The sequence below is a fragment of the Lynx canadensis genome, chromosome C2 (assembly GCF_007474595.2).
Source record: "Lynx canadensis isolate LIC74 chromosome C2, mLynCan4.pri.v2, whole genome shotgun sequence".
Lineage (NCBI taxonomy): Eukaryota > Metazoa > Chordata > Mammalia > Carnivora > Felidae > Lynx > Lynx canadensis.
This window is the reverse complement of record NC_044311.2, coordinates 110,921,206-110,933,991: the sequence shown is the minus strand read 5'-3', so window position 1 is coordinate 110,933,991 and position 12,786 is coordinate 110,921,206. Positions and strand designations below refer to the sequence as shown.

General features: G+C 41.1%; 1 protein-coding gene across 2 annotated transcripts in view; it reads left to right on the top strand.

Moving 5' to 3' along the window:
* Positions 1–12,786, top strand: part of NIT2 (nitrilase family member 2) — a 56,379-nt gene that overhangs the window by 2,978 nt on the left and 40,615 nt on the right. For both annotated transcript variants that reach the window (XM_030328926.1, XM_030328927.1), the window contains exons 2-7: positions 997–1,115; positions 2,580–2,700; positions 3,760–3,848; positions 9,714–9,807; positions 10,322–10,396; positions 11,464–11,542. In XM_030328926.1, the coding sequence (XP_030184786.1) occupies positions 997–1,115; positions 2,580–2,700; positions 3,760–3,848; positions 9,714–9,807; positions 10,322–10,396; positions 11,464–11,542 (577 nt within the window). The remainder of the gene's footprint in view (positions 1–996; positions 1,116–2,579; positions 2,701–3,759; positions 3,849–9,713; positions 9,808–10,321; positions 10,397–11,463; positions 11,543–12,786) is intronic.

Below are 12,786 nucleotides of genomic sequence, written 5' to 3'. Positions count from 1 at the left end.
AGTCACTTGAACACGGGAAATTGTATATAAAAAATTATTAACCAGTGGGTGATGACTATAAGAGTTACAAGAGAACTCTAGAGAATATAGGAAAAGCACATATAGGGTGTGGTTATTAGCTCAAAGAAGGAATAAGCCTGGAAGAACCCCTGACCTTCTTGGCTGACAGCAAATCTTGTTGGCTCTGTGGGACTCAGTCCCTCATAAAAATATGGAGCCTCTTCCTCGAGTAACAGGAAAAAGCACTGTTAGCTTTTTCTAACAGTCTCCCTTGCAACCTCTCGTGGTGTTATTTGCCACTTAATGTTGTGCTCTTTGGGGGCACAGGAATGTTCATGGGGCCAGTGCAAAACCTCACAGGTGGCCAGGGGCCCGGCCCCGTGACTAAGCACATGTGCAGCTCCTTAGCCGCCAGGCTTCCCTCCCTCCAGCGGCTGGACCTTTGCTCCCTGCCCCAGCTGGTGGTGGGGAGGTGGAGGCGGGCAATTCCCCTTCCATTGGGCTGACCGCCCCAGGTCACAGTGATTGGGTAGTTTCCAAGGGATTTCACCTGCACTAAGATGCACTCCGTATCTGGAACAGGGGTAGCTTGAGTCCCAAGAGCAAACTGTAAGGGACAGTTCCATCTTCAAGTTCATTCTTCCTTCAAGCCGTGTTCTCAGTAGTATGTAAGAAGCTGGCCCTGCCTGCTTTGCTTGAGGCTCTTGTGCTGGCGTGGGGCCTCGCCCAGAGGTGTTGCTCTGTCCCCAGGTTTCTCAGCCTCCACATCATTCACATTGTGGGTTGGATAATTCTTTGTTGTGAAGGACTGTTGTGTACTGTGGCGTGTTTAGCAATGTCCCTGACGCCTACGCACCAGCAGCTACTGGCACCCCAACAGTGGTGACGTTGTCAGATGTCTTGGGGAGGGGGTGCAGAATCTGTCTCTGGTTGAGAGTCGCTTTGATCCAGGAGTCAGGTCTTCTGACAGCTGTTTTCTTGTATCTTCGTCCTCAGCTTTCCGCTTGGCCCTCATCCAACTTCAGGTTTCTTCCGTCAAATCAGATAACCTCACTCGAGCTTGTGGCCTCGTGCGGGAGGCAGCAACACAAGGAGCCAAAATAGTTTCTCTGCCAGTAAGTATGGAGGCGGAGGTGGCCGCTGCCCTCTGGGAACTTCTGATCCAGTAGAATACTGGCTGCTGCCTCTCGTTGTCTTCTTGTGTCCTGGGGTCCAGCAGGGTCTTGTGGGTCCCCAGGATTGTTCCATGTTTAAGGGTCTTTGTGATAGGATGTGCCAGCGTGTTTACAGCTCTTTGGGATCATCTATCGTGTTCAGAATCCTGGTAAGTTGTGTGGCTTACTTACAGATAGAATACTCAGTGCCTTGGATACTTACCTTCTTTCCTTGTGTAAGTAAGTCTTTCCAGGACCATGGCACACATAACTGATTGTAGTGCTAAGGCTCCAACATTTTTAGCAAATGGTTGAAAACTGGAAATTACTAGAGACATTTAGGAAGCCTGCAGTATCTTCCTAAATATGGTAGCCTGTAGTAAAGGCAGTAGGGCTCTGCATGTATTTCCTAGGTGACTGCTTTTAGAACAGAACCAGGTCAGCAGGTGTAGTGTTGGCCCAGAGCTGGGTTCTGCTCATGCTAAGACATGCCTATACTGCATTTTGGGGCAAAGGACTACTGGGATCAGTGGTTGAACTATTGCAGGCAGCCCCCTCTTCCTCTCTCCCTTTTGCGCTGTGGGGAGGAGGTGGCCCTTTGTAAACCCTGCTTAGATTGACTAGAGAATTTTCAGGGCCACCTTATGTTTTAGGCTCCAGTACATCACAGATGTGGCCAGTGAGTCAGAATCTTTAACAAGGGAGCTTGAGATCTTAATGTGAATCCAGTCTTCCTTATGGCCACAGTTATGGGACTCGCCTGTACACTGATCACAGTCACTTGTTGCTTTAAGTTGCCAGGAGCGAGAATGAAAGCACCTAATTCTGCATGTGCCCTCTCTAATGTGTGTTGTATAAGCTGATGATCCTCAGGTTTGAGTTTGCTAGCACAGTGCCTGGTGCACAGTCTCAGTGAATGATGAATTAGAATCAAAGTCTAGTTTTTGCTTTTCTTTTGTCACAGCTGTGGCAGATAGCATATCCTGGAGAATGAGAGATTTCTGTATTTTTTCAAACACAGGCTTTATTGCTTTACGTAGTTAATAATATAATTTTGAGCCAGTGGATTCATTCTAACACCGAAGTCCTATGATTAAACCCAATTGTCATGGGGCTCAGGTGCCCAGGGTGGGAACTCAGAGTTCTGCGGACATTGAGGGAGAGGTGGATTTGCTGGGGTGACAGGGATCCGAGAGAGCACACATGACCTGTGTCCTCTGGCCCAACCTGAGCCAGCTGTCATGTTCGGCTCGGGGCCACAGGCTCTTTAGCCCTAGGATGCCAGTGTTTTTCTTATCGGCTGTGTTTTACCCTTTTGAGAGCAGGGCTAAAAGAGGCAGCTGTGTCTTCTGAGTTTAAGTTTAAAATGGGTGGGCTATTTTCACGGTTTCCCCCCCCCCCTTTTCTCTGCCAACATTATTCTAGGAATGCTTTAATTGTCCATATGGCACGAAATATTTTCCCCAATATGCTGAGAAAATTCCTGGTGAATCTACACAGAAGCTTTCTGAAGTAGCAAAGGAGTGCAGCATATATCTCATTGGAGGTAACTTCCTACCCTCAAGGTATAATGACCTAAACTTGAGAAACATCCAAATAATTTTTGTTTCATTTAAGCAATGAAATACAAAGCATGTAAGTCAGACATTGAAAGAATGAGGTGGATCTTACGTAATCATGTGGAAAAATGTTCAAGACTCAGTTATGTGGAAGAAGCACGTTCCGTATGATATGAACAGGCACTCTCAGATTAATCCCTGCCACAAAAGGTTATATATTTTCGTATGTGTTTGTATATGTAGCACATAGTAAGTATTGTATAAAGACGCACCAAACTGATAATGATGACTTTTCCCTGGAGAAGGAATGGGAATACAGGGCAGGTGGAAATGTGGAAAGAAAACACTGTATTGGAGTGTCTTTCATTATACTAATACAACGTTAGGAAATTTTGTTTTCTCATAAAGAGGCCACATATATCAAGGTAGCTTTAGAAGTATGGTTTTGAAATAAATGTGGTTTCAAAATAAATTTTTAAAATGTATTTGCTTAAATAAAAATCAGTACAGCAAAGCTGTTCAATAGATCTAGCAAACACAATTATTCTCTATTATGACATGTTAAAAGAATTAGAAACAGGTGAGAGGTGAAGAAAAGACAAGCAAGAAAAAAGAAATGCGGGAACTACATTCAGTGATGGCAGGATTGGCTTCCATTCCCATCATGAGGCCTAATGGGGATACAATTACTTTGCAGGACCTGGTGATTTGAAGTTGAGCAACAGTGAATCCTCTGTGTTTCTCTAGTGTTATAGATTAACAGATCTTGTAGCTCAAGATCAAAGCAGAATTCAGAAACAGTTTGGTTATTTTTGAACCTGTCTTTGGCATCTGACTTAATTACATTTCATCTCTACTCTGGAGTTTGTTTCTGAAACATCATATTAAAGAAGACAAAAAAGAACATAATTAAATAACCCTTAGAACATAGTATGCTTTATTGTTGGGCCCAAGTGACAGGTTGTCAAGTGTTTGTCTTGTTATCATACAAGAGTGCTTTATTCAGAATATTTTCTTTGCTCCTGTGTTTCTCTTCTCAATGAAAGGTTCTGTTCCTGAAGAGGATGCTGGGAAATTCTATAACACCTGTGCTGTGTTTGGGCCTGATGGAACTTTACTGATAAAATACAGAAAGGTAAGTAGGGAATGTGGCAAGCCTCATTACCTCTTGAGAATTTGCTGTGAAATCCCCTAGTTCCTCTCATCAAATTTTACACATGTGGGGCGTTTGACTAGTTGGTATAGTCAACTTGTCGAATCTTGCCTGTTGGCATTTTGATATAAATTTTAGACTTAGCCTGTCAGTTTCAGCAAAGGAAAAATCTGTAGGAATTTTGATTAGAATTGCCCAGTGTTTATAGTGCACTATTGACAATACCCAAAGTATGGAAAGAGCCCGAATGTCTATCGACTAATGAATGGGTAAAGAAGATGTGGTATATGTGTATATATCACTATATTTATATCTATATCTGTATCTATATATATGTGTATATATATATACACACACACACATATATATATACACATGTATATATATACATATGTATACACACATACATACAATGTAATATTACTCAGTGATCAAAAAGAATGAAATCTTGCCATTTGCAACAATGTGGATGGAACTAGGGTGTATGATGCTAAGCGAAATAAGTCAGAGAAAAACAAACATATGACTTCACTTGTATGTGGAATTTAAGATACAAAACAGATGAACATAAGAGAAGGGAAGCGAAAATAAGATAAAAACAGAGAGGAAGACAAACCATAAGAGACTCTTAAATACAGAGAACAAACTAAGGGTTGCTGGAGGGGAGGTTGGTGGGGGATGGCTAAATGGGTGATGGGCATTAAGGAGGGCACTTGTTGGGGTGAGCACTGGGTATTATATGTAAGTGATGAATCACTAAATTCTATTCCTGAAATCATAATTACACTAAATGTTAACTAACTTGGATTTAAATTAAAAATAAATAAATAAAGCGAATACTTAGAATGATAAAAAAAAAAAAAAAAAGAATTGCACTGAAAATAGAGATCACTTTGGGAACGTTGACATTTGGTAAATGCAAATACATTGAAGATTGTTAAATACTTTGGCTATTGATCCTTTTATTGTTGTGAAATCCCTTTCTTTCTCACAATAATCTTTGTCTTGAAGTTTATCTCTGATATTGTCATGGCCATTCTAATCTTATACTTACTGTTGTATGGTACATTTTTTTTCTAATTCCTTACTTTCAACCTGAATGTATCTTTGTATTTTATTTATTTATTTATTTATTTATTTATTTATTTTGGCAGGTGTATTTAATTTATTTTTTGAATTTACATCCAAGTTAGTTAGCATATAGTGCAACAGTGATTTCAGGGGTAGATTCCTTAATGCCTCTTACCCATTTAGCCCATCCCCCCTCCTGCAACCCTTTCAGTAACCCTCTGTTCTCCATATTTGAGTCTCTTATGTTTTGTCTCCCTCCCTGTTTTTATATTATTTTTGCTTCCCTTCCCTTATGTTCATTTGTTTTGTATCTTAAAAGTCATCATATGAGTAAAGTCGTATGATACTTGTCTTTTTCTGACTAATTTCGCTTAGCATAATACCCTCTAGTTCCATCCATGTAGTTGCAAATGACAAGATTTCATTCTTTTTGATTGCCGAATAATACTCCATTGTATATATATACACACACCACTTCTACTTTATCCATTCATCAGTCGATGGACATTTGGGCTCTTTCCATACTTTGGCTATTGTTGATAGTTTTGCTATAAACGTTGGGGTGCATGTGTCCCTTCAAAACAGCACACCCGTATCCCTTGGATAAATACCTAGTAGTGCAATTGCTGGGTCATAGGGTAGTTCTATTTATAATGTTTTGAGGAACCTCCATACTGTTTTCCAGAGTGGCTGCACCAGTTTGCATTCCTACCAGCAGTGCCAAAGAGGTCCTCTTTCTCCACATCCTTGCCAACATCTGTTGTTGCCTGAGTTGTTAATGTTAGCCATCCTGACAGGTGTGAGGTGGTATCTCATTGTGGTTTTGATTTGTATTTCCCTGATGATGAGTGATGTTGAGCATTTTTTCATGTGTTGGTTGGCCATCTGGATGTCTTTTGAGAAGTGTCTATTCGTGTCTTTTGCCCATTTCTTCACTGGATTCTTTGTTTTTTGGGTGTTGAGTTTGATAAGTTCTTTATAGATTTTGGATACTAACCCTTTATCTAATATGTCATCTGCAGATATCTTCTCCCATTCTGTCAGCTGCCTTTTAGTTTTGCTGATTGTTTCCTTTGTATTTTGATGAAGTCCCAATAGGTCATTTTTGCTTTTGTTTCCCTTGCCTCCAGGGACATGTTGAGTAAGAAGTTGCTGTGGCCAAGGTCAAAGAGGTTTTTGTGTGCTTTCTCCTTGAGGATTTTGATGGCTTCCTGTCTTACATTTAGGTCTTTCATCCGTTTTGAGTTTATTTTTGTGTATGGTGTAAGAAAGTGGCCCAGGTTCATTTTTCTGCATGTCGCTGTCCAGTTTTCCCAGCACCACTTGCTGAAGAGCTGTCTTGATTCCATTGGATATTCTTTCCTGCTTTTGTCAAAGATTAGTTGGCCATACGTTTGTGGGTCCATTTCTTGGTTCTCTATTCTGTTCCATTGATCTGAGTTTCTGATTTTGTGCCAGTACCATACTGTCTTGATGATTACAGCTTTGTAATACAGCTTGAAGTCCAGTGTATCTTTATAATTAAAATGATTCTCTTGTAGCTAGCATACAGTTGGGTCTTGTTGTTTTATTCATTTTGACAATTTCTGCCTCTTAGCTGGAGCACTGACTTCACTTATATTTAATGTAATTATTGATATGGTTTGATTTAGGCATTAGACATTTTAGTGTTTTTTTTCTTTGTTCCTCTTTCCAGCATTCTTTTGGTTTAGTTGAGTATTATTTTGAATTCCATTTTAATTTAACTATTGGCTTTTCGTTATACCTCTTTGCTTTTTTTTTAAGTTGTCCTGAGGATTACCATACACACCCTATCTTTTCATAGTCTACTTAGAATTAATATCCTACTATTTCATATGAAATTTAAGAACTTCACAATTATATAGATCAATTTCCTTCCTTCTCCCCTCTTTCTGTTATAGTTGTCATATGTATTGCATAATAAATCCCACAAAACACTAAGTTTTTAAGTAATCATTTGTATGCAAAGAAATTCAGATAAAATTATTTTGTTTGCTGAAATATTTAGCTTCTTTGTATTTTTCTTTCTAAAGATCCTAGTTCTGTTTGGTATCTGCCTTCAAACAGAAAGATCTCCTTTAGAATTTTTGTAGTGAGGATCTGGTAGGTAGGAATGCTCTTAGTTTTGGTTTATGAATATATCTTTATTTTGTCTTCATTCTTGAAAGATATTTTTGGTGGAATAGAATTCTGGGTTGACAGTTTTCTTTTCTCTCTTAGCAATTTGAGCAATGTTTTTCATGTATTTCCTAGCCTCTTTTTAAGCATTTTTCTGATAAGAATTCAGTGATGATTTGTATTGTTGTTCTGTATGTAATTCGTGGTTTTTTTTCTGTCTGCCTTCAAAATGTTTTCCATAATCTTTAGTTCTCAGTGTTTTGACTCTGATGTGCCTATGTAGATATAGTTTTCTTTTTATTTCTCTTGCTTTGTGCTTATTTATTATTTTTTAAAAATTTTTTTAAACTTATTTTTGAGAGAGAGAGAGAGAGATAGTGTGAGCAGGTGAGGGGCAGAGAGAGAGGGAGACACAGAATCTGAAGCAGGCTCCGGGCTCTGAGCTGTCAGCACAGAGCCCGATGTTGGGCTCAAACTCATAAACTGTGAGATCATGACCTGAGCCTGAAGTCAGACGCCTAACTGAGCCACCCAGAGCCCTGCTTTGTGCTTCTTTAATCTGTAAATTTAACTCTTTCGTCCCGTTGGGGCATTATTTTTTTAAATGCCTTTCTGTTCCATTCTCTTCTTATTGGACTTCAATTTTGATACTGTTCTACCAAACCAGGTTTCCAAGACTCCAGTTTTTTGTTTTTCCAACCTTTTTCCTCTATCTTCTTCAGCTTGGACAGTTTCCATTCATCTGTCTTCAAGTTCTCAGAGTCTTTCTTCTGTAATCCCTAGTCTCCTCTGTGCCATCCCAGTGAAATCTTTTAAAATTTCAGATAAACTTTTATTTCTCTACTAATTATATCCTCTTTGTCTATTCATTAAGAGCATATTTCTCCTTATAACCTTGAGCCTAGCTTAATAGCTCCTTTTTGGTAATTATCACATCTGACTCAGGCTGGGGTCTGCTTCATTGATTATTATGTTTTCTTTAAAGTTAGGTAACATTTTCTTATTTGTGTGTCTAGTAATTTTGGATTGCATATTGGATTCTATGTTGTTGAGATTCCAGCTTCTATTATATTACTCTGAAAAGGGTTGAATTTTTTTGTTTTAGTAAGTAGTTAACTTCATTGTACTCAAACACCATACTGTTTTTCCTTTGTGAGGTAGGCAGTAACTTCAGGTTCTCCATTCTTTTTTTTTTTTTAATGTTTACTTACTTTTGAGAGAGAGCATGTGTGCACGCATGAGTGAGGGAGGGGCAGAGAGAGAAGGAGACACAAAATCCAAATCCAAACAGGTTCCAGGCTCTGAGCTGTCAGCACAGAGCCCAACGTGGGGCTCACCACAAGATCATGATCTGAGCTGAAGTCCGGTGCTTAACCGACTGAGCCACCCAGGCAACCCTCAGCTGCTCTGTTCTATCTAAAGTTGTTTAGCTTTGGGGCTAAACAACTAGCTTTTTGTGCTTGTAACCTCACTGTTTGAAGTGCATATTTTTAGTATTGAGTTTTCCAGTCCATGAATATGTATATCCCACCATTTATTCAAGCTTTTAAAAATTTCTCTTGAATTGTTTTTATAGTGCTTTGGGTACAGTCTTGTATATCATTTGCTAGATTTATTCCTAATTGGTGGTTTTTGATGCCCTTTCATTTTCTGTTTCTTGCTAGTATATAGAAGTACAACTAATTTTAAAAGTACTGACCTTGTATGTTGTAACCTTGCTAAACTCCTTAATTTCAATAATTCAGCTGTAGATTTCTTTTGGAGTTTGTAGGTACATTGTTATATCATCTGAGAATAATTACAGAGTTAATTTTATCTTTCTCATCCTCATGGTTTTTATTCCTTTCTGTTGCCTTGTTGCTTGGGTTAGGATCTCTGAGATCCTCTGAATAGGAGGAGTCCTTGTCTTGTTCCTGATCTCAGTATGAAAAGGCTTTTAATGTTTCACTGTTAAGTATAATGTTCCTTCCTTTTTTACTTTTGCAGATGCTATGTCAGAGTAAGGGAATACCCTTCCCAGAAGAGTTTTTTTCTTTTGTTTTGAAAATATGAATGGATTTAGAAGTTTGCCAAATGCTCATTATGTACCTCTTAAGATGTTCATATGACTTTTCTCCTTTATTTTGTTAGCTATTTGTAGTAAATTACATTGATTTCCTCATGTTAACACGTGCTTTCCTTGAATAAATCCAATTTCAGATGATGTGTTGCACTTTTTATATATTGCTGCATTTAGTTGGGAAAATTGTACCGATTTTTAATTACCCACTCTCCACCTCTCCTGCCAATGTGTCAGTTTGATTATGATTCTGTGATGAAGACTTCAGTTAGCATTTATACTGAATAAGAAAGTAACACATTAGCTGCCTTCCGTAAGAAACCTAGATATCACCTTGTGTACTACATAGGAAAGAAGTGTCATAAAACTACCGCTTTGTGGATTTTTTCCAGTTTTGTATATTAGAGCTCGTTTTGATAAGATGTCAGCTTGTGGGTTGGGTTGTGGGCAGGTTGGGGTTACTATTTGTATAGTTGATCTTAGAGCATCCCTATTTCTGGGCATGGAAGGACGTTTGTAAATTGCTGCCGTGAACCCTGCGGGAAAAGAGGTAACCAAATCCATTACTTGTGATGCAGCTCCATCTGTTTGATATTGATGTTCCGGGGAAAATCACATTTCACGAATCTGAAACATTGAGTCCCGGTGATAGTTTCTCCACATTTGATACTCGTAAGTACTAAGTTCACCTGTTTCAGCAGTCTCAGTAGATGAGGGTCAGGCGTTCTTTTTTTTTTTTTTTTTTCTCTTATGTTCCTCCCCGACTTCTTTACATACCCTGACTATAAGACCAGAAATGAGAAGGGTATAGAATGGCCAGAGATCTAGAAATAGTGGGCTGAATGGAGAACTACAGGTTTGTCATGATTTTGCTCTGCCATTTGGTCACAGACTATTCGTATGATCACTTCCAGAGTTTATCTGTCAGGCTGTGATTGAATACTTCCCACATAGACAATAAGCATTCAATTAGAATGAACTTCTTATTTCTAATCTGCTGACATAAACGATGTCTTTGTGAGGGAAAATCCAAGCAGGCATAAGCTTGTACATTTTCTCCATCCATGGGCCCTGGGTAATGTATTACCTTCATTGTTTGGTGATCTCAAATGGAGGCTTTACCCTGCCACGCCATGTTGCAAAAGAGGTTAGCTTTTCATTTGTGCATTTTCTGTTTGAAAAACAGCTTACTGCAGAGTGGGCCTGGGCATTTGCTACGACATCCGCTTTGCAGAGCTCGCACAAATCTATGCGCAGAGAGGTGAGATCACCGAGGTTGTGCTGTGGAGGTGCTTCCAGGTTTGGTTCCGGCCTGGTCTTCGTGGGTAGAGGGAGGGAGCCCTTGGTCAGAAAAACCGGAGGAGAAGCTTTACTCTGTCGACCCTCATCCGGCTGCTCAGACGTTGCTGCACGTGGACAGCACAGCTGTTTGGAGGTTGCATTTCAGCACACTGTGGAGCTAAGCAGGAGCCATGCTCCTAAATCTTCTCTGCCCCTCGAACCCTTCTTGCTACTGTATTTGGAAAGAGTAGCTTGGAGCCCGCTAGAAGTGAGGATATGGTCTATGGTGCCTGTCATGATTTCACACTCAGTGGTCCTGCATGTTGGGCACAGTAGAAATGTAGTCAGTGACATTCTGGTCCAGAGAACAAGTGTCCTTGCTGTCCTGGAAGAGCACGGAGCCAAGTCACAAGATCTGGGTTCTGGTTCCAGCTCTTTCCCTTAATGGACGTGATACTTTTAGTAAATTATTTAATCTTTACAGCAGCGTGGATCTCCATTTTTTCATAGGCATGGGGTGGAGATTAAGGAAGGAGAGCTTAGAAAGCTCTTCTTGTGGTAGTCAACAAATAGGAGCATCCCACTAGACTGTCCAAGCTACTCTGATTTGGACTTGACTGTCACTTCAAGTGAAATGGGTGCAGGCGTTGTGACTGCCTGGTCAGCAAAACAGGTGGGGGGTGCACAGGCTCTGCGTTGGCGGTCTCTGTTGACTTCTGTCAGTAAGTGTTAGAGCACCTACTCTGCCCCTCATTTCATTTGAAAAGCATTACAAAATGTGGTCCTTGGCCACGCAGAGCTGGCCATATGGTGCTGACAGAAATCTGTGAAGTCACATACCGTGGTTTTGGTCATCAGTAGCACCGTTCTTCTATGTCTGTGTGCAGCGTGTATGTGTCCCCAAAGGAATCCTACCTTGGCGGACATCTTTGTTTTTAGGTTTGGGAGAGTTTGAGTTTGTTCCCCACTGGGTAAGGACCAAAATGGGGACTGAGTGTGGGGTGGTGTCAACCTGCACCCATTCTTCTCTGGCCGTTCTGTCTCAAGGCTGCCAGCTGTTGGTGTATCCTGGAGCTTTTAATTTGACCACTGGACCAGCCCACTGGGAGTTGCTTCAACGAGGCCGGTAAGAAAGCATCTCAGGCACACCTTCAAGTGTGTCAGTGTTGCCTTGTTGCAGAGATTTCCAGTTTGGGGGAAGAACCAACCTTCCTGATACAGGATGCTGCCCCTGACTCAGGTGCCCTGACATCCAGATGCAGTGGGAAAGGATGAATCACCCTGTTGGCTATGTTGCTTGGATCGCGATGCTTCTCCTACCCCAGCCCTTACCTCATTCTGCTAGTCCTAGAATACCGTGCCGAGACACTGTTTTTCTATTCTGCGAATCCCAGGCATTGCACAGTGTCTTTGGCATGTCACAGTAGCTGTTACCTGAGTCCCTGAGGCTGAGGAGTGAGTGGTGAAGGGCAGATGGCTGAGGTGGATGTAATATGGAAGGGGAAAGGAGTGTGACTTGTGTGTCTGTGTAAAGTGTGCTGAAAACCATGAAATACTGGTCAGAGACGCTGGCTCTCTCCGTTACAGTTCTGTTAGTTGAGGTATCCTATACTTAGAGGAAAGTACACTGATTTTAAGTCTGTAGGTTGGGGAGTTTTTACATGTGTATGCACCTCTGGCCACGGTCAATATAGAACACTTCTGGATCTCTAGAATGCTCCCCTTTGCCCCTTCCGTCTACCCTCTCCTTTGCCCAGATGTGGCCACTATTCTCACTTCTAAAGAGGATGGCAATTTTTATTGGAGGAGGAAGCAGAGGTGTTTGGTTGGTTGCTTGGTGTAAGATGGGGTGGGGTGTCTGATACCATGAATATTAATTAATGCAGTCTTGTAGGGAGCAGGAAAAGCTTGGGAGATATCGGAATGGCCTGGCGTGGACCTGTTGGTTAAGCCCAGGATGCTCCCAGGTGAGGTGGCTTGATGTACCCAGCCTGCCACCTGAAATTCTTACCTAATTTGAGATGATGGGGCTGCGGCCACTGGGGGCATGGAGATGCCACGCAGCCCTGCAAAGTGTTTGGCCCCAGCAAGTCCAGTCCAGTCTCTCTGGCCACCTTGACTCGATTAACCAGAGAAGATCTGCTCGTTTATATGTTAAAAGGTTGGCTCAGGCCAGGATCTCAACTGTGGCAGTATTAACATGTTAGACTAGCTCATTCTCTGTTATAGGGGCTGTTCTGTGCACTGTAGGATGTTTAATAGCATCCCTGGCCTCTACCCTCCGGGTGGCAATAGCAACCCCCATCATGAAAGTCAAAAAGTCAGAGTCAGTGTCTTCAGACATTGGCAAATGGCTCTACTGGGCAAAAT